This window comes from Rhipicephalus sanguineus, chromosome 1 (genome assembly GCF_013339695.2).
Source record: "Rhipicephalus sanguineus isolate Rsan-2018 chromosome 1, BIME_Rsan_1.4, whole genome shotgun sequence".
In the NCBI taxonomy this organism is placed as follows: Eukaryota; Metazoa; Arthropoda; class Arachnida; order Ixodida; family Ixodidae; genus Rhipicephalus; species Rhipicephalus sanguineus.
In genome coordinates, this window is record NC_051176.1 from 313,843,507 (window position 1) to 313,865,801 (window position 22,295).

The 22,295-nt window shown below is 46.8% G+C and overlaps 1 protein-coding gene across 1 annotated transcript in view; it reads right to left on the reverse strand.

Moving 5' to 3' along the window:
- Nucleotides 1-22,295, reverse strand: part of LOC119383544 (carboxy-terminal domain RNA polymerase II polypeptide A small phosphatase 1) — a 379,575-nt gene that overhangs the window by 343,033 nt on the left and 14,247 nt on the right. Inside the window, exon 4 of the mRNA XM_049413122.1 lies at nucleotides 10,159-10,302. Within this exon, the coding sequence (XP_049269079.1) occupies nucleotides 10,159-10,302 (144 nt within the window). The remainder of the gene's footprint in view (nucleotides 1-10,158; nucleotides 10,303-22,295) is intronic.

Consider the following 22,295-nt stretch of genomic DNA (forward strand, 5'->3'; position numbering starts at 1 on the left):
GTTAGACTGACCTTGCTTCAGTATATCTGGTTACACAGCTGGAAAGATCTGACAATGGCAAGAATGCAATTCATATAAGAAATGTGTACACAAGCACTAAGAAAGAGTTTACAATGAATTACTACTGCTTTCCCTGTGCAAAATATAAGCTTTTTTCACAACCAATACTAAGATTAGCTAACTCAAGCCCAAGAAACCACTAAAAAGAGACCGTATAGCCCTTGTAAGGCAGCTGACACTCATTTCATGTAAAAGAATTGGTAGTGGAGTACAAGTGAGTTTACTAGTCACTGCATACAGTCCACCTAGGTCACACCTATACTCCATCTCAGCACTGTGAAGGCTACAGGGCCCCCTAGCCAATAGGAAGGGCGTCGCGTCGTCTGCTCAGCGTCTCCTTGGCGTCTGCTCGCACGCGTAGGGCGAGTAAAGTGAACAGACAGCATCGCTGAAAAAAAAAATGGCGGCACCCACCGGAGCTGATGCCCTCCGCTTTTAATTTATCGAGGCGTCATCGTATGAATGTGCTGACGCTTCGACAGCAATGTATTCACGACCATATTGCGCTTACTTCATGAACCATTATCAAATTTTCGGCGCGTTAGGCTTAGCAGGCATGGCTAAACAAACAACTCATCTCGTAAATAACGGCAAAATGTGCCTCATGCTTTATCCTCAGCGCGAGATGACACAACGCGATGGCTCATTTCACAATTTATTTGCTGCTTCCAACGCAGTGGGCGCACAGCAAGTGCAAGTTCGGGTCGAAGTGGGCGGTCACGTCTGCACTGGTGCTGCCATGTTGATTTGTAACCACAGTTATCGGCGGTTATTGATACAGCATTTAAAGGCACACGACATCAATGCGAAGAATAAACGTATAACACATCGATGTTACGTAACGCGTGCCAAACAAGCTCAAATATCTCAACCCTTCCAATTGTAGGGCAATTATATCTGGAACTATGTTTTGCTGCGCAAGCGGGTGACTAGCTTACACCCTGTAGCCTTGGTAGTGCTGAACGGTAGTGGTGAGATGTAGTATGGATCCTATGTGCAAGCCTCCTACAGCTCAATCTCACGGCCAATAATACACAGTAAAAGCTCGTTAATTCGGATTTCACGGGAGTGGAAAAACTGTCCGAATTAACCGAATGCCGAATTATCAAAAATATTAAGAAAACGATACATTAATGTCTATTACATCAATGCACTTTCATTTTCTTAACAGAACTGTGAATTGGGCTAGTTGGTGAGGATTCACTGCGGTCATAGCGTGACAAACGTAGACAAAAGATCATTTTCTCAGGGAGTACTCAAATCCAGTAATTACTTTGCATAAGAGCAGCGCAAAAGCCACAATTTTCATTTGCGAATTCATTCATAATGTGAACGCAGATCAAGAACCCCATGTCTTAATCCAAAACGTGCTCTTAACCCATACGTTATTACGTACCAACAACATGAATGCGGATGGCGATCACACCTTTTTGAAAGCCCGCGGCCATTTCGGCTGTATGCGAATGCCATTTTTGCTCGTTTGCGTTGCACACTGGCGGCACTTCGCGCTCGGTGCGCTCCGAGTATTGTCCGAATTAATTGGGGTTTGATGCCATTAAACAACGCATATGGTGGCCGGGACCAGAGAACAAGAGCGAATTATCCGATTTTCCAAATTAACGAGCGTCGAATTAAAGACCTTTTACTGTATTGCCACCATTAGAACAAAAAATCTTGGTTTTATCTTATTAATTTTATGAGCTGATTCTACTGAACCAACAATTCTTTCTACTCAACTTTCTAGGATTTTCTCATGCTCATGTGACTAATAATTCTGATATATCCTAGACATTTGGTTCATTAATTGAAACCTCATGCATACCTGCCAAGTTCACGGAATCTGAATCCGGGAGATTTCCGAAACAAAGGAAAGGGGGGGGGGGGTAGGCTTTTTTTTTCACAAAAAAGAAACATCTCGAAATCGGGGAAGGCAGGGGGAGTCCCCAACAACCCCATAAGCGTAAACATAACAGAGTTTTATTGCTGGGTACCCAAGCGGCTTGCGTACCCAAGACGTTGGGGCAGCGGTACGGCATATGCGCGAAGCCCCAAACACATGCGTCCCCGGGTGGCCGGGGTCGTGCGTACATGCGGCCATAAACATCGCTGCCACCACTGACCTCCTAGTGGAGATCAGCTGTCCCAAGCAGGTCACATCCGCCTCTAATCTATTAAAGGGACAGTAAAGGCAAATAACAATTTATGTCAGAGTGAAAGCTCAATGTATGACAACTTCTAAAACGACAATATTATCAACAGCAGTGCCCTACTTACTGAGACATTAAGCTAAATGTATCACATGATGAGCGCCACGAGTGGGACATTTTCGAAGTGATCCCGATGACGTATGAGAGTCTACCTACAATAAATCACTAGTAATCAAACTAGCAGCAATAAAAAAAGAACCTTCCGTGCATCAAAAGATGTAATAAAATGCTGTTTGTTCGTTTCCATTTGATTCATGGAAAAAAGAACCTCGGTGGCATTGCCATGGGGAATGGATCGCGTGGCTCAAAGGTTCCGTTTTCGCCGAACTGCGCTTCGCCTGACGCCCTGCTTCGCTCACGCGGTCGCGTCTCAGTGGTAGTTTCGGGATCGCGTACTGCAGCGTGTTTTGTGCGCTCGTGAAAGTCGCCCTGACAGAAAGTTCGACAAAATGCCGCATGCATGTGATATTGCCGGATGCCCGAATGGTGCACAACGCCAGTGCTGCAGCAAGGAAACCGATGTGTCTTTTCACTGGGGGCCGCGGAATGAACCCTTACGTTCGAAGTCTCGTTGTCAAGTTCTCCGTCCACATCCACTGCAGCGATTGCGGCAAGCTTCAATGGCTTCGATGGCCGTTGTTGCAGCTGTGGGTCCCACTACTCTCTGCTGCTACTAGTGTCGGCGGCCGCACAGTAAAGGCGGGCAACGCTGGGCACAGCCGCAGTGACGTATGAAAGTCTGATTTCAAGTGGGTGATTTGAAGTGCGCTAACGCGATGCGGACCACTAAAACGTGATTTTATTTCAAAATAAGCACTTTCTTGGCATAAAAGTAGCACTACGAGGTTTCTGGACCGCTATTTCAACAATCAACGTCGACTTAATATTTGCCTTTAGTCTCACTTTAAGTGGGCGTCGTGCACTCCGTAGTTCGTCAGCTCCAAACGTGTTTGGTAGTTGTTTTTTCGTCCACAGCTGGCGCCACTTGACGTGGCACAAGCTATGGCACATGCTACCCCCCACCGGCTCTGCGATACCGGAATACCAGACAGACTATAAGACGCTAACGAGCTCGCACTGCGGCAGCGGCTGCAGTCGCAACTTTGACACGTACAAAAAAATTTTTTTTCTCGGGTTGAGAAGCTTGTCATATTAATTAAGAATATTTTATTGGAAGCAATTCATTTCACACCATCATCTAAGCTTAGTTTAACATTTTAAATTGTAAAAGAACACAAACCAATCCATACAGGACTAGACGCTATGGCGCTGCAAGCGCATGTGACCTAGGTGTGACCTTTGTGCGGCTTGCGTGGCTTGCGGTTGGGTACGCGCCACTATAAGGCGCGTCTCCTTGGGTACGCAACCCAACGTGTACCCAAGCTCTTGGGGCCCGAAGCGCTTGCGTACCCTGCAATAAAACTTTCTACTGGCGTTGTGGTCTTACAATGACCCAAGAGTGGCCAAACAAACAACGCAGGTACGGTTTCCCAGCAGAATCTCGGTGATACGAATCTCAAGGGAGTGCGAAAATATTCGTATTGCCCGAAATTTTGTATCGTCAAAAAACTTGCAAAATCTGCTTTAAAAACACGAGATATACGCAGAAAGCATTTATTTCCATAGAAAGAACTCATGTATGTCTTTCTGGGACACATGTGAACATACCAATAAGGGACGGCGTAGCTTCGCTTGAGGCCAACTGAAAACTGAAGCATACGCGTTACAACACGACAACGCATGGCGTGCCCTCTCCATATGGAGAGAGAGGACGCGCAGCTACGTGCCTTTTTTACGGCTCTACTGCCTTTACTCTACCGCTGCGTTAGCCGCGTACCTTCAGAGCTCACACTAGTCGCTATCGATAATCGCGTGGATAGCGACACAGTTTCGTGCGCGGTGGTTTCGGCAAACAGTAGTTCCGTTTTCAATCCGCCTGCGTTGGCTGCACCCATGCCTTCAGAACTACGTCGTTTGTTACTATCTATGATCGCATCTACCATGGTTTTGTCCGCAGGGTCGCTCTGACTGGGTGAATTTTGGACGCGCGTGCACTTTCGGAGTTCCGTCAGTTTTGTCGTCGCCATACACGATCGTGTCAAGAGCGACCGCAGTTTCGTCCACAGCGATTGCGGCAAACGATAACCACAATTCTGACAGTGTGTGCGCGCGTACTTCCGAAGCTTCCAGCACCCTGCTCTGGGCCGTTGCTCGACGGTTTCAGTACCAAGGTTCGTATGAAAATGTTCGGAACATCCAAATTTTGGCCCACTGGGCACAGTGGAATGCGGCTAGGGAATTTCACGAATTCGTATCAGCCGGTTTCGTATCACCGAGATTCTACTGCACGTTTACATCAGCGCTTCCTAAATTGGTTTACATAATGCCATACGCGATGGGTTCGCAAAACGCCTGGATCGAATCGGGTTGGATTTTTGTCAACGTGGCCCGATCCCGCACAGAAATTTCAATTTCCGGGAGATTTTTGTGCCAACCGTGCAAACGTAAGAAATGGTGGAAATCGTGGAGACTTGGCAGGTATGAGTACACAATATGTCATATTCAAACACTTCTTCCAATCGAAAGCCTTCGGCTTAGTTTCGTGTATGCTTATTTTATTCACGTACTGATCGCTCCAATGTAAACGATGACTCTTTCTGTGTAGTAGTATCAGTTCCCGTCAAAATCAAAATTAGGGAGACTAAATTTTAATGCGTTAAACCGCGGCTGTTGGAATACAGAGTTGTACCACAGCCAGTCCCTTAGCTAAGACTTTCAAAGGGCTCCAATGAAAAAATGGGACCTCCGCTGTCACTCCCCATGAAGAAGGAATAGAGTTGATTCTGAAACGTCGGGAAATAAACCCATTTTTTGGTGGGAGCCCTTTGAAAGTCTTAATTAACCCAACCAGACAGGCAAATCTGTCAATGTTCAGCTTCAAGTCCATTGGCTGTGTAGATGTGGTCAGCACAGCCGTATCTGGTCATTTCTCACTGTACTTAAAAAACCACACAGTGTGTGTCCGCATTCCAACACCTTAAGCAGGGTACATCACATTTCAAATGTGCAGCTTTTCCTGGTTGCATTGCATCATTGCACCTTGTGTGGCATTGTGCTGTTCATTCCGGCTGATTCTTCAATCATGCTGGCCTCACAATGTTTCACGACAAAACTAAGGTCACGGCGTCAATTCTAGTGCTGCCAATAAGGAATCTTTGAAACAAACATCCTCCATTAAGACTAATTATTGCCATAAAATAAAAGTGCCATAACCAGGTCCCAAAAAGGCGAAAACCATACTCAACAGCAAACGACCGTCAAGCTAGCATCAATCAGAATGGACAAATACTACACATACTATAACAGATGATTCTTCTGAACAACCACTTCTGTAATGCTTGGTGTGTCCAGATAAGATCGAACATGAGGTACCGGTCACCATTCCTGATTTTGATGAAATTTACTGTAGGCTTAGGCATTAGATTCACAACAACGGTTTCCAAGTTAGTTTTGTGAAAAGATATATATATATACATTTTGGCCGCAAAAAACACTTTTCCGCCAACTTCGCGATTTCTAAACTTTGAGCACACCACCTGGGAAAAAAGACAGTGCACTTCTCGGTCACAATGTATTCCAGTCAAAGAACAATGGACATACAATCATGATTATTTTATTTCCCTTAGCTGTGGAAGCACTTTTGAGGAAAAAAGTTACGAACATGGCAAACCGCACAAAATACCTGTACTTCAGAAATTTATTGCTGCAAACAAGTTAAACCGAGTACAATAAAAGCTCGGGACATATAAACTGAGATTTGCGATGTCTTTTAAAATAGTTTTCGTGGTTTTACTGCACTTAGTTTTTTTTCGTAAGTGTGCTGAAATGAAATGTAAATGGCTTAGCAAAAACACCCAAGTTTGGAAATAGTTTTCTCAAAAATGCCATTTTAACTTTTTTTTTTAAATTCCTCTGGAGTCAATGACGTCGTCCATCATTCTACGTAAAAAAATGTTTATTTTGGTTGCTAACAAATTGTATTGCGTCACATGTGGTGTGGGGGTGCTATCAACCCCTGTAAAGTCGTTCGCGCCTCATGGCGCCTGCGCATCTTGCGTGTTAGTCACAGATAGGAAGGCACCGGCAGCGCCGTCTGGCGGGAGAGCTTGGGCCGGCGCACAGAAAACAGCAGCGAGTCTCTTTGGGGCTTGGCAGCGTGCACAGATGGACGTCTGCCGTGGTGAATCCATGGGGACGATACCGCAGCTCATTTCCCGTGAACCCCTCGTGGTGAGTCGAACGTCGGCGACGCCGCATTTGCGGTACCTTGTATATGCGTTATGTTGCTTGGGTTTGTAATGTTTTCTGTGATTGGCTTTGTATAAGGTTACTTAGCGTGTTCCTAGTTATGTATTAGATTCGACTGGCGAGCTCGTCATATGTAAAAGCTGTGTTTAATAAATGTACATGTGGTTGCTGCCCGACACCGTGAACTGTCTCCGTGTGTTCCGAGAGCGGTACATCTTCAGACCCCACAGTGGCGAAGTCAGCCTAGCGGTCACGCCGTTCCTTATGTTCTGGAAATCGGATATACGTTGTTAAATATAACTGTACGTGAGATAATCACAAAGCAGTAGCTCCACAACAACAAATGCGCAGCCAGGTTGCATGGTGCAGCAAGCTTTGTCTTGCGATCAGCCGCTTGACAAAGCCACAGCAGCGGCCGCTCGAAGCGGCGGGCATTACATGAGTGCCGCTTCGACTGCGGACGAGCAACGCTTGCATGTGAAAACTACGCTCAGAGGACGAATGAAATAAGGAATGCGTTACTGTGAAAGGTAAAGGCTGTTAATTGCCAACAAGGGCCATACTATACAGTGAAAATGCAGCTGGGAATGTTGCAGTGAGCGCCTCCAGTAGTGCGCTGATGTGTTGATTCCTCTCTTCTGATGGCCTAAAAATAATTAGGTTCACTCTGTCAGCAGCATGCGACACAAAAGCAAGCCTGTGACATCTAAATGCTCACGTTGGTCGAACAACTCAAACTGCAGTTCTCCTCCTCGTGTCAGAACACTGGTGTAAGCTGGCTGTTAAGAGAACTGTGTCCAAGTCATTTGCTTTATTAAAGCATACCTGCCAAGTTGAAGGAATCTTAATCCAAGAGATATCTGAAAAGGGGGGGGGGGGGGGCATTTACCTCGGCCTCCCTTTTCTTCTCAAAAAGGAGGGGGAGTCTTGTAAGCGTAAACCGTCTCACAATGACTTAAAGAGCGGCCAAACAAACAACACAGGTAGGGTTTCCCAGACTGGCTAACATCCCTGCTTTTACTCCCTCCCCTGTTCCTTCCAGCCATTTCATTCGGTTTAAAATATGAAAGACAAATGCTAGCACTTTTTTTGTATGTGTGATAACGCGTAAAGCTACAGCTTTTCTTTCTCCCTTCTCCATCCCCCATTGTGTAAACCTGTTAGAAAAGGCCTCCCACAATTTTCCCCAGGAAAGTTTCTTGTAAAACAATTTTATGTTCACCAGCAATTTTTATTATTATAGCACAATCATAGTCTAGCAATCGCATTTACACTTCATTGTGAATGGCTTCCAACAAATTGTCGACGTAAATAAAGGTACATGATCGGGGATCCTTTATTATCCATTTCAAAACTTGAGCATAATAAACATTTGAGGCACGTCTGAAGTAACCGTAGCATTCCCGAAAGCTCATAGTACTTTATGGAACAACAAGCAGCTTTCACTTTTGTACTTGGTTTCTGTTCACTGGAAATTTGGAAATGTTTCAAATTTCAGAGTTGGTGTTACGGATTGGTTTTACGGAAAGTGCGCATCCTTAATTCAAATTCAAATATGACGCCTGAAAGATAAATCTCAAGGGGGGACACTTGCAAGGGACGCCACTGCACCATAGTCATAAGCGGAGATCGACAGGAACGCCGGAACGCTTCGTGCCTTTTTTACAATTTTATTGCCTTTAATCTGCCGCTACGTTAGCCGAGTACCCTTGGAGCTCGTAGTCACTATCAATGATCGCGTCGCAGCGACTGCGGTTTCGTGTGCGGTGGCAAACGGTGGTTCCGTTTTCAAAACTACGTCGTTTGTTGCTGTGATCGCATCTGCCGTGGTTTTGTCCGCAGCGCTTGCGGAAAGCAGCGTCGCTTTGACTGGGTGAGAGTCGGACGCGCGTGCACTTTCAGAGTTCCGTCAGTTTCGTCGTCGCCATACATGATCTGGTCAAAAGCGACCACGGTTTCGTCCACAGCGGCTAACGATAGCCACAGTTCTGACAATATTTAGTGTGTGCGCTGGCCAACTTCCGCAGCTTCCAGACTCTGCCGTCGCTCGATGGTTCCGGCACAAAAGTGTTCGGAATATCCCAATTTGGGCCCATTGGGCACAGAAGATTTCGGCTGGGAAATCTCCCGAATTCGTATCAGCTAGATTCGTATTGCCGAGATTATACTGTACGTTTACATCAACGCCCCCTAAATTGGTTTACATACTGCTATACGCGATGGGCTAGCATAAAACCTAGATAGGATTGGGTTGATTTTTATCAAAATGGCCAGATCACGCACAGAAATTTCGATTTGCGGGAGATTTTTCCTGCCAACCGTACAAACGTAAGAAATGGTCGAAATCCAGGAGTTTCCCGGAAAATCCAGGAGACTTGGCAGGTATGTTAAAGTACCGCTTTTAAAATACTGTATTATTGTGTTTCGGCAGATCTAATATTCAACGCAAGCCACGCGTTTATTACAATATTTTTCCGCTCTGGGCATACCAGCAGGGGAAAAAATACATGCTGTACTGAAGGCACTCACTGCAAAATTGCCGGCAGAGTGTTCATTGTATAATATGGCCTTTGTTGATACTTAACAGCATCTACCTTTCACAGTCTTGCATCTGCTCGTCGGCAGTCAAAGCAGCATTCGTGTAATGTGACGTAATTTGTCAAGAGGCTGATCGTAAGACAAAGCTTGCTGCACCACGCAACCTGACTGTTGTTGTGGAGCTTTGTGATTATCTTGCGCACCAATTATATTTAACAACGTATATCCGATTTCCAGCACATAACGAACAGCGCGGCCTCTAGGCTGATTTGGCCACATGTGACGCACTACAACTTGTTAGCAACCAAAATAATGGAACGTTTTTTCACACATAATGGTAGATGACGTCCTTGACTTCAATCACGGAAATTTTTTTTTAATTAAAAATGACCTTTATGAGAAAACTATTTTCAAACTGAGGCGTTTTTAGTAAACGATTAAGGTTTCAGTCCAATTATGAAGTAAAACGGGAGAGCAATAGAACCTCGAAAATTATTTTAAAAGACAGCGCAGATATCAAAGTTTATACGTCCGGAGTTTTAGTGTGCTCAGTTTAACTTGTTTGCAGCAATAAATTCCTCAAGTGCAAGTATTTTGTGCTGTTTGCCACGTTTGTCATTTTTTTCTTCCCGAATGCTTTGACAGGTAAGGGAAATAAAATAATCATAAATGTATATCAATTGTTCTTTGATTGGAATAAGTATTGTGACCGAGAAGTGCACTGTTTATTCCCTAGGTGCACTCAAAGTTCAGAAATCATGAAATTGCCGGAAAAGTATTTTTTGGGCGAGAATGTATATATTTTTTTTCAGGCAAACAAAATTCTTTTTATCACAATGCTAAGGGTCTCATGCCTAGGCCTACAGTAAATTTCATTGAAATCAGGAATGGTTAGCGGGACCTCATGTCCGATCTTATCCCTTGCTGCACTCCAAGTGCATCACAGAATCCTTGCCCCTTCAAGGAACACACTGGAAAGCACACAATACAGCAGACAATGCCAGGCGGTCGTCCACCAACCATACAAGTGTCCAGCAGTAGTTACCAAGTTGGGGTTACTGAGCTTGGTGTACTCCTGGGCAGCATACTCGCGTGGCAACGCAGGGGCTGCCGCCTGGTTCTGCTGCACCTGGGCGATGGGTGAGGCACCGCACGGTGGGGCCTGCTGCTGGCGCTTGGACACCTGCTGCTGCACATGCAACACACATACCCCCTCCTACCTGGACAAATTCAAGGCTGCACAACCACACTGTACAACTTTTATGCAAGAATTCTGCTCCACATCACTGAACATGACCCGAGTAAATACAAACACAGAGTTGCTATTCATTGTTACAAGATTGCAAACACTATTCAGTGGCGGTATTTTGTAAGCATTCGTAAAACGGACGGAGGCGGTCCGTCCGTTTTAGGAATGCTGACCTATATGCTACATTTATGAGAACAAATGTGACAAGGCTGCATGTGTCCACACACAAATATGGCTCAAAGGCATTGTTCAATGCAAACAACCTGCATGCTCAACTGGATACATCTGGTGATCTTCACAGTACATTCATTCTTTCAAATATTCACGGCATCCTCACTGTTCTACTCAGCCTACCAGGCATGAATCATTGAACACACACAACCAGAAATGTGTCAAAAACTAATGAGAGCAGCATTTTAGGCTAGTTGGTGTTCCATAGCATCAAAGAAAAGAAATTGCACGACGAAAACACAGACAGAAGAAGACAAGTACAAGCACAGTTTGTAGAGCACTGCACGGGCCGTATTTTTCGGCCCGGGCCCGCCTTGTGAAGCCCGAGCCCAGCCCGAGCCCAGCCCGGGCCCGTGGTTCCAAGCCGGGGCCCGGCCCGGGCCCGGTTGTATATGATGGAAGCCAGCCCGAGCCCGTGGTTCCAAGCCCGGGCCCGACCCGGGCGTTCATTACTAAACTTATCCAGGGCACGCGTGTTCATGACCAGGCTCGGCCTGGGCCTGCTAGAGGATATTAGTTGTTGATGGTTATTAACGATGCCTTGCGCTTTGTAGCGGACATTAGGACGGAAAATCCAGTGTGTACATGCATCGAAATATTGCTTTGCCCGCTGTGGTAGCTCAGCGGTGAAGCTGTTTCGCTCTTAAGTCCTAGGACGCAGGTGCAATTCCCGTGGCCACAGCGGCCGCATTTTGATGGGGGCGAAATGCAAGAACACCCGTGTACTTATCTTTAGGCGCACGTTAGAGAACTTCAGGTGGTCGAAATAATGCAGTCCCCACTACGGCGTGCCTCGTCATCATATCGTGGTTATGGCACGTAATACCAAGGAATATAAATGAAATGGTGCCTATATGGCACATAGCAAGTCATTGCAATAACACTATAGTGAAAATAAAACATAGCAAACTGGGACATTTTCTTTAATGCTCTTTTCTACACTCGCATTGGAAACATTACACAATTTTTTAAAAGAGGCTCCTGATTAATAATTTGTTGCCACCACGAGCAGATGAAATATAAATCGTTCGTGTTCTAACGTCGTCACGGAAACGTAATCGCCATGCAGAATATAATTATATCATTAGCATACAGCATAAAATAAACGCACCAGTATTGATATATCTATACTGGTGAAAAAAAAAATAGAAGTTCAACTGTTTTCTATTTTCTTTGCTAAGCTTTACTAAGAGGCAGCTCTTTGCACGTGTCACTTCAGCTTGGCACAGAATGCCTTAGACCATCCAATGCATAACGTTCGCGTGTGCTCGAAGGCCCAATGCCAGCCTTTTAATGAGCACGCCAGTCTGATCCGGCCGCAGCCTCAAGCCCGCGCCCGGCCCAGGCCCGCACTTTCAAGCCCGAGCCCAGCCCGGGCCCGCCGGAAAACGCTTCGGACGGCCCGCGGGCCGGGCCCGGGCTTTCGGGTTGGCCCGTGCAGTGCTCTAACAGTTTGTACTTGTCTTCTTCTGTCCGTGTTTTCGTCGCGCAATTTCTTTTCTTTGGTGTCAAAAACATTTTGCACCATCACAGGAAATGGGCAGCAACTAAAGGCATTCTTAGTGCAAGGCCAGAAGGAGAGAGCTGACGTATTTTGGAAATAATACCATGCCCAGGAGGCACCAAACTCACATGCACGCAGCAGCCCTCACATAACGTTAGATCAAAAAAGTTGTAGAGTATCGCTTATACACTCTGTGCCATGATAAGGTGTGAGATTTTCTTTTTTTCTTCATTCCTTGCACTGAGAATGCCTTGTGTAGATCACACACAATTTGCCCAAAAGCAAGTCTTACTGAACACCATGGGATACCCCTACACGACAACATACCCAGCCTTCCAGCCATGGACTTTCTACAGAGACAGTATACAGTCATCTAGTTCCCAAGATGTTCTTCCGCTTCACCAATGCACATTTATAAAGAATTCAGCACATTATGCTCTCGAAAGCTATAGGTGTTGACACTAATCTGAAACAGACACCGTTTCAAGGGTTACAATCCTTCACGGATAATGTTAAGTCCCTACTGTCAGGATCCAGAAGAGGCTCTTAATGTGACGACGTTAGATTTTAGAAGTTAGCCACTCCCAACAAGGAATGAAGAGACTCCTTCAGATGTGACAGTAGGAAATTGCCTATAATCACGTTGTTTGGTTCACATAGGTTGACACTTAACGTTTTTCTTGCGACAATTGGCAACACTGAATGAGTACTTTCAGATCACCACAACTCAGCAGACGGTCGTCAAATGACAGGCTGGACACAAGCGCAAGCTGAAATGTAGCTGGAATGAAAGCTCTCATTGGAACATGCGTTGAATGCACCGTAACGCTTGTACAGCTTCAAGAACCTCCGGGCCCAGTTAAAACAAGAGCCTTCACTAGGCACCAAAGAGCCACCTAAAGTAAGAGGTATTACCTCATAGCCATCCATGCACAGCGTAGTAGCTTGCACAGGCTAGACACTGTGCCCATAAGAACTTTGTGGACACTTGAGGCAACACAGGGCAGCCAACTAGTATTTGCCTTGGCTGACTGTTCCGACCCTCATGATGACAATGCAGTGCCCTGCTCTCACACATATTACTGATGGTGTTTAAGGGTGGCCTTGTGTAGCTAAAGAGCGCCATGACAGTTTTCAATGACGAATGGTACATAATGAAAAATATAACATGGCTGCAGCACGGTGTCAAATCCGTCACTATACAAGCATCCAAAGTAAGTATGAGCATAACATGTATCCCAAAGTTAGAATTATACAAGTACCCAGATATTGAAAACTTAGTTAAACATTGTCAAAAACCAGCACAATATCACAACACAGTGCTGTGATGGTGTCCTTTCTTGTCTGCTGGTTTTTTTTACATGTATGTAAGAACTAACGATACATTCCTGACTTAAGCACCAGGGCTGGGAAACAAGAGCTTAATGAAAACTGACTGCCGCAGCAGCAGCCTCTGTGAAGAGGCTGCATAGCAGATCACCTGGGTATGTGACATGCAAAACCAAAAGTGGCTTTTTTAAGGCAGTGGTATTAAAAATATGTTCAATGTGCTCCGAGGCACCACGACACTCTCTTTAGGGTTTTCTACAGCAATGTCTTTATTTATAACAGTGCAAATATTTGTAAAATTTGTGTCAGTACTCCTTTAAAGGGCCCCTGCAACACTTTTCCAAGTAATCATCGAATGGCTTCATTAAAGGGACACTAAAGAGCAAAACAATTTTTCTCGCATTACTAAAGTAGTCTTCCACAATACCAAAAACACCACGCTTTCTGAGCAAAGACGCTTAATAAGCGAGAAAACACGCAAAAAGAAAATACAGGTGGCGACGTCACCTTGGAATTCCCGCACCATTTGCCGTGACGTCACATATTTTTGACGGTGCCTGCTTGGGCCTACGTAGTTCCTAATCGGTTAAATCGAAGTACATTGTCCTCTGAGGGGGCCAGAGACTTGACATAACAAGTTTGTGGAAATTTTGTCGAGCCAGTGGCGCCAAAATACGTTAAACGCTCTTTGAAGTGTTTTATTTCACGAATTACAAAGTTTGGCGCGAAATTTAAAAATGAAACTTTGAACTTGGTTTTCTCCTCTAATAACAAACCTATGGTGGTGAAATAAACTACACAAGAGTTCCCTTTATCAATCTAAACCAATTCATTGTTTTATTGCCTCACGGATAGACTGCTGCAAAAGGTTCTTAGAATCCGTCAAGTACATATGGAGTTACAGGGATTTGTCACACGCTTTAAGCACCTTCTCTCTCCTTTCGTACCAGTGAGCACACCGAAAGCTACGCAGGGAGGAGGGGGGGATGACAAGCGTCCACCGGCACGCGTCATGACCTTGGGGACTTTTTTTTTACAACACGACGGCCGGGGTAACTCTGCAGCTCGCAATGCTCAAATCAGCCAATGGCCATGGACTTTGTGTTTATGGCATCATTTGTCGAGAGAAGAGTGAGCAATTTCTAGCCGAGAATTATTTGTAAATTCCACACCATGTGCTGCGTTATAATGTTTGGCTCACATACACTCAAGAGCCTCGGCTACCGATCGGCAGCGTTTTCTGACCATGCTGAAAAAGTGTTGCAGGAGCCCTTATAAGAGACAGGAAGAAAGCAGAGTGGGTCAGAGAACAAACAAGGGTAGCCGATATTCTGCTTAACATTAAGAAGTGGACCTGTGTGGGTTACGCAGCACACAGCACAGATGGGGTAGACATTTAGAGGAAGATGGAAAATCCTTGGAGCATTGGGTGTCGCTGGAGCCAAGGCTTCAACAAGCAGTAATGTCTTCTCTTGATTTCGATTATCGAGGGGGTGGTTTCACAGTGACGTATCAACACAGTCTTACGTACGTCGATGTCACGTGGGGGCAGCATCTCATGACGTATACTAGGTCATCTGCTGAGTTGCACCCCTGAAGAAGACCGCTCATTGAAACGTTGGCTCCAGCAACACCCCGTGTTCCAAGGAGTTTTCATTACAGTACAGATGATCATTTCAAAGAGGAAACGACACAGTGTGTCTGGGAGCACCCCTGGGAGCAGATAAAATGCAGTTGTGTACCAGGCTTGGAGCAGCTGAATTACCATTCCAGAAGGGAGAGATGGGGCATATAAGACTTCACTTTGCAATAAAGGAGCATGTATCACATATTTAAATGATGAACCTGAAAACACTGACAATGGGCTTGATACCATTTTGTTGCATAACGACTACAGGTGTGCTAGGCTTAAGCACGCAGAAACATCACTGCATCACTTCACTGTACCATAAGATCCTGAGCAAGCGCCCCTCCCCCTCAGCAAGCTGAAATTACCAATAAAGTGGAGGGGGTGCTTCTGGATCGGCACCGAAATTCAAGATGGCAGCAGCAACGTTCCCCAGAAAAGTGCATGTAGACTTCCTCTACAATCTTCTCGCTTTTGTTCGTGACACGGCACATTACAACGACGGCTCGCAAACAAAAGCAACACAACAGCAATGCGACCACAGCGTGGAAAGCATGGCATAGAAAAAACTCAGATGATGAATAAATGCTACAGCTGTAAACCACAAATACAGATCTTGGAGGCAATACTCGGAGACTACATCACCATAGGTACCATCTTGAAAGACAGATCTTGAAGGCCATGTTATTGCTCACAGGATCTTGAAAAACAACATGGGCATTTTGAGCAAAGTTCGGGGTGCAATCATTGCGTGGGCGAAAAAAACTTGTCAAAAAATTTCAGGCGCAGGTGCTTAGAGATTGGGCTGCTAAGCTGGACTGGATCGGATTCAAGCAGGCCAGCATTGCATAGCATAGCAGGACGGGGGGATGGTGCTTTCCCGGAACGGTGAGGAAATTTGAAATTAGCAGTGCAATTGAAGGGAGGGATTTTACGGTATATAGCATTAAAAATAGCAAATTAGTATTGCACTTGACTTTCCCGTGCAACGAAGGTTGATATATCTGTCGACGAACGTCATGAAATGCCCTTTGCGTAGTTTTGCAATGCCTACATCAAATTTACATGTGAACTGTCTCATACCTTCTAGTCGCAAGTGAAAGGAAGAAAATATACACGCGAGCGCATTTCACAACAGAAATTATTCACATAGTCTCTGGACCGACTAGTTGTTGTCGCCAAGCCAGCCTTCCAGAACTCGAATGCCCAGGCCCTGCTGGCTTTTTGCATCCATTACTAGTTATTGACCCTCTAGCAGCAATTGGCAACTCGACATGCAACAGAGGGAGTATCAAGCACAACGGGTGGCAAAGCGCTGCCTCGCGGTTGCCTTCAGACCGAACCCCTTCTCATCACATGGCTACGGAAATAAGTGACTTGAGGTTCGGCAGACATTTTGTCTGCCAAGCGCGCCACCAGTAGTGTCGACAAGTGATGAAGACAACATTCTGGCATCCGCTTTTTTCATGATGCCCCGGTGCATTCCCCTAACGGAAATGTCACGAAACGTCTCATTATTTCAGAGCCTTTGCTTCTAGCAATACTGGTTGTCCCAGCCCCTACCAAAACGGCAGAGGGCAGCACAGGGAAATGAAAGAGGCGGATTGGAAGTCGTCGCAATTCGCAACCTCGTGAATCATTTTTGCTTCAACCCTTTGCAAAGCAGAGATTCAGAAATGGACGCAGTTCCAAGCAGCAACGAGGAGGTGCCTGGAATGCACACTTGGGCCATGCTCGCTGGTATGTCGCAACTAGCTATATTAGAGAATTTTAGCGTGTACAGCATTCCGTTATGAGCAAAGGGGTACGTTTACAAAATATCAGGTTACCGGACAATGATACTGACATCTTGTGATGCTTTGGACAACCACAACGATAGATATGCGTGGTTCTTCGTTTTGCCAAGTGTCTGTAATGAAAAAAGAGTTTAACAAGGCAACACATTCGGAATTACGCTGCTGCCGCAAATGTACACCAATAGAGAAGCATACTACACTAGGTTTCTACAATATTTATAACAATCCTGTGCTTGCCAGGCACTTGTTTGCGCCGCCAGATGGCCCCACCTATCTGGTCTGTCAAGTTTATGGCTAGTGCAACCCGATATTACACTAACGCAAAGAAGTCTAAGGACAAACTGAAATTCTCTATTAGCGCTATCTGCATATTACTTGTTGGCCATATTTCTCTATGCCCTGTGTTCCTAAACTAGCTCCACTTTGGTATCTTGTGGTCGTGTTGGCATGTACTGTACGTCGTGTAATGAAATTCCCCGCTCCTTCCGCTTTTTCCGTGCTTCAAAAACAGGAGTGCAGTGCACGACTGTTCCCCGACTGCACCAAATGATTTGTCATGTGCCCGACTGACGAGCACACGACAAATAATTCGACGCAGCACGACGATCAGGCATGAGGAGTGAGGAGAGCCACTGGGAGTGAGAGCGTTGCCAGGTGTCACAGCCAGTTGGCAAAATGATAAGAACACACAGGTCACAGATGTCATTGTAGCTAACGCATCGTCACTCAGGATGGTATAGGCCACATCTAACTCGTCACAGTAACAATGTCGCAGGGTGCTGAACGCCCCATTGAGCTTTCATAACACTGTTTGCTCCAGGTGACGGACGCCCTTCAAATTTGGCAAAAAAAGACATGCATACAGGTCTATCGAATGAAGGGCACATCTCGAGTTTGAAGTTTTATGTCAGTGCCCCTTTAAGTGGTACTGCCACTTTCGAGGTGAAGACATGAGCCTCTTGCATGACTATTTCGCATGTCACCAGTAAGGACCGCATAGTTCAGACACGTATGCCACAAGCTTCGGAAAGTGTGCAGACTTTTCAGCCAGCGCAAAACTTGGCACTAGGCGTCGCAGGTGAAAATTGCATTATGCTGCAGTCGCTACTGCAGCGCCACCCGTTCAGAAACCCCAAGCATGCGTCCTACCCATTATTGCAATAGCATTCACAGAGACACTGCAGGCGTACTTTTGCTGTCGCCATAAGGTTCTGTATAAAGGACGGTGACATTACTCTCCTCAATGCAGCCCTCGTTCATTCGGACTTGTTCTCTGGTCCCAGTAAGCACATGCATTGTTTAAAGGGACCGACAACTGATTTTTCTCGACCCAGTTTTTTACGGCGCGACAGGAAGCTTACCCTTCGTAGCGTTTGTAGTTGCAGTGGTTTATCCTAAAAGCACGTAGTTATTTTATAAGCAGTATTTTTCGATCTGAAAGGCTCCAAACACGCATGAAGGCTTGCTCCAGCAACGCTGAGAATTGATAGCAATGCCGCTAGCCCTTGTGAAAGCCGTCGTTGTTCTGCTTTCGCAGGAGTTACTGTAGCTATGCTTAACCACCTTTATTTTGAGCTTTCCAACCATTTTTGAAAATAGCAAGCTGTTACAATGAGATGATGTGGCATTATACACCTTCTCGGTATTTGTACAGCGTTGTGCGCGCCTGCGACCAAGGTTGCCTGCGCTTGTGTCATGGATGGCTTTTCGCGGCATAGGATCATTACGCCAAGCGAAGGCAGCGCCAATTTGTTGCATACAACTAACGCAGGCCTATATGTACATTTTATGGAGTAATATCTTTTAATATAAAGAAATTAACAATATTTCAGTACTAACAGAAAAGTCATCGAACGCATACACCAATCAATGGTCACGTGACCGGCTTCATCGGACCGTGTATGATTTTGCCGCCAGAGGCGCCAAAGGTCATTTTTCGTGACTTTCAATGAAGAAATAAAAATATAAATCCGCCTCTCACAAGATAAACAGGGTTGGTTTGAGTCATTGCGACGGACAATATTTCCATCAGTGCAGTCATTTCATTTGATGTTCTGGGCAGTTGTCGGTCCCTTTAATGGCATCAAACTCTCCATTCGGTCATATTTAACCGCAGCCCAGTTAATTCAGACGATCCTCTGAGTGCACCAAGCATGAAGCGCTACAAGAAAGCGAAAACTGCACTCGCAGACAACCGAAACAACTGGCGTAGTCCGCATTGCCATTATCATCAGCGCAAACCATACGGTAATATTACCGTATGGTTTGCTGTCATTAAGCTAGAACGCTTAATTGGGTGCATGTGTAGCGGGAGACCTGAGACGACGTGAAGGCGGCCGATGTGGCCATGCCGTTGTCTTGCCACTTTACTGAGAAGACCAACACTGAAGTGGAGCAGCGACGGCTGCAGGCCTCCAGACCACCAGGAGCATGAGCGCGTTCTTTTTTTTTCTGCCTCGAGCTATTTGCATGAGCTGCACAAGGGGCGCAGCCCGTCAGTGGTAAAATGATAATGACGATGACGCTATAGGTTACTCCCCCCTGCAGAAATGAAGCCGAAGTGAAAAAATATGGGGGCACATGTACAAGTGTCCATAACGCGAAACAAGGTGTCGTTGGGCAGTCCAGGTCGTTAACATGAAGGGACCGTCTGAAATCACAATGTCTCCAGCCGGCGACTCTGGAAGCGGAGCAGCGGGCGAGGGCCGCGACGAAGGAACGTTGCAGGCAATAGCGAGTGCAACCGACAAGGTGGAAATCTGTAGTGGCCCAAGAACACACACAGGCTGCTGTGGTGTGGTCAGTTCCCGCACAGACTCGGGCACTGGTGTCTGGAAAACAGAGCGTGGTGTGGGCTTACTTGTGGGCTTAGTGTGGTGTAGGCAGTGGGTTTAATGGCACGTCGATGCTCCTGGTGATACGAATGTCGCCGTGGTGGGCGGGCGATACAGGCGGCCTGTCGATGGTGCCGGTAACGGCGTTGGCGGCGGCACATTACCAGCTGCGGCTGCTGCATCGTCTGTCGTGTAGAGTGCAGACGAGTCGAGAGTCTTGCGCTGTAGATCGGCGTGGCGCAACCAGTCTTGGTGTGATGACGAGCCGTTTTGGAGGGACTGGAAGAAGCCGTGTCAGCTGTAGCCATAGAAATATATTGCATAGTAGGTGCAGGAGAGCGTGTGTGAGGGGCGGCAGGAGGGTTGTCGGCCTGCATGGAAGGTAGGGCATACACGGTCTGCTCTACCTGTGGTAAACCAGGCGGGCGGTCCTCAGTATTTCAGTCATCGTCGCAGCATACGCGCTTTCAACCGCAGCTGGTCAGGGGCTTGAAATGGTGCTGCGGGAGACTTCGAGGACGATGGTGGTCGCTGTTTGCAAGATGTACAGAGTGTCAAGATCGATAAAAAGTCGGGTTCGTTGAACATCGTCGACGGCAACGCCGCCGTGATTGGGAGGCTAATAGCGGGTGAGACTATGTCCATGGCCGCGGCAGACTCCAGGGTGTGCGGCGAGGTAGCCGTCATGGAGCCCGACGTCTCAGAGGTGTCATGGGCCATGGAGGTCGGGGAAGACGTGCAGGTGGCAGGCGCACGTGATGAACTGGATGAGGGCTCCGAAGGGACGCAATGCTCGGTAGAAAGGTCAGTCGAAGTAGGGGCATCTTCTACCTCCTCGTGGTGGTCGGCCGCAGGAATTGATGCTCATGCGGTCGGATCCGAGGTACAAGGAGCCGTTGCCGAGGGAGTGAGGTCTTGGGCAGGAGAAGGCCGCGGGCCAGTTGGTACCACTCGCAGCGTCAGAGGGGAAGCTTTAAACTGAAGGCCCTCCGGAAGTGGGCGGTAGGTTTCCCCGTAGCCGGCCAGCACCGCAGTACAGGGGTCGTCGTATGGCTGTGGGCTGGAGGACGACGCAGCGGCGAGATGACACAGCTGAACCGGGAGGGCATCGAGCAGGATGCCATGCATCAGCTGTTGTGCGGCAACTCCATCCAGAATGGCATCAAGCTGCGCCACTAGAATGGCATCAAGCTGCATGAACCACGCTCGGGGGTATAAAGGGTGGAACAGCGGCACTGGCGGGCGGAGTCGTGGAAGCATGGCAGCAGCCGCTCGTCGAAAGGCGTGTTCGTCTGGGTCACCAATGTAGCGAGAGACGTGAGATGACATGAAGCCGGCCGACGTAGCCATGCCGTTGTCTCGCCACTTTACTGAGAAGACAAACATTGAAGTGGAGTGGCGGTGGCTGCAGGCATCCCAACCGCCAGGAGCGTGAGCACATTCTTTTTTCTCTGCCTCATGCCTCAAGCTCTTCACATGAGCTGCGCAAGAGGCGCAGCGCTTTAGTGGTAAAATGATGGTGATGATGGGCAATGACGATGACGCTACACATGTTTATGTGCATGGATTCTCTATTGGGGGGCGCAAGAATGCACCACAGCCCCCCCCCCCCCCGCCCCCACTGGAAGAGTCCAAACAAAAAAACATGCTTCTCAACAGATGCGAAAATGAAAATGAAGCAAGGACCTGCTTTTGGTCCCTGGCTTTTTGGGGGGGCAATGGTCGAAAGTAAACGGCTCTTGGAATGCAACATCAGGGGTCCCAGCTGCCACTGTCAAAAATTTGCACGGCTGTCACCCCTCTGCACATTAGGCATTGAGGGGACAGGTCTGACTGAGTAAAGATATGGCGTTAACTTGGCACCCTCCTTAGATTAAGAGGGGCGCACCACCCCACCCCCTCGTGCGCACGCCCATACCTATGTGCGTTTACCACCGCCTTGGCCGCGGGACTCCAGAAAGGTGCGGTCGCCATCCACAATTGCTTTGTTGGCAACCAAATCTTTAGTGGCTGCGGCATATTTCATTTTTACTCGGCACACATGAACTGCATGGGCGCCATGTATGAGCGCGCCGAAGAAGACTGCGGTATTGTCCACAGCGGCTGCGACAAGCAGTACTTTCGTTTTCACTGCATCCCTTCAGAACTATGTGGACGCAATCTATGATCACTTCACTGATGACGACGGTTTCGTTTACAGCAGATGCGGCACTCGGTACCTTCGTATTGACTCTGTGCAATGCGCTCGCAATGTCACAAAGCTCAAACACAGCAGAAGGAGGTGAAGTCAAGCATTTCATCCACAGTCCGTATGATGGCACAAAATTCGCTTGCTACATTGCGATGGACGAACAATCCACTGCCAGCCATTCTGCTGGTGAAAAAGTATCACCAAAAGCACGTGGTCGTGTCGGTGATGGCAGTATGTAATAAGAGAGGGGTGCAGAACGCATTTCGGGTCAATTAACACTTTTATAACCGTGCCTAATCACATCAATAGTATGTTATCTATGAATACAAATTCATGTTTTGGCATTCTCCCAAGCACTTTTGGACAGCTAGCACCATCCAAAGAGGAAGTATTTTTCGAGTTTTGCTCTTCAGTTTCTTTT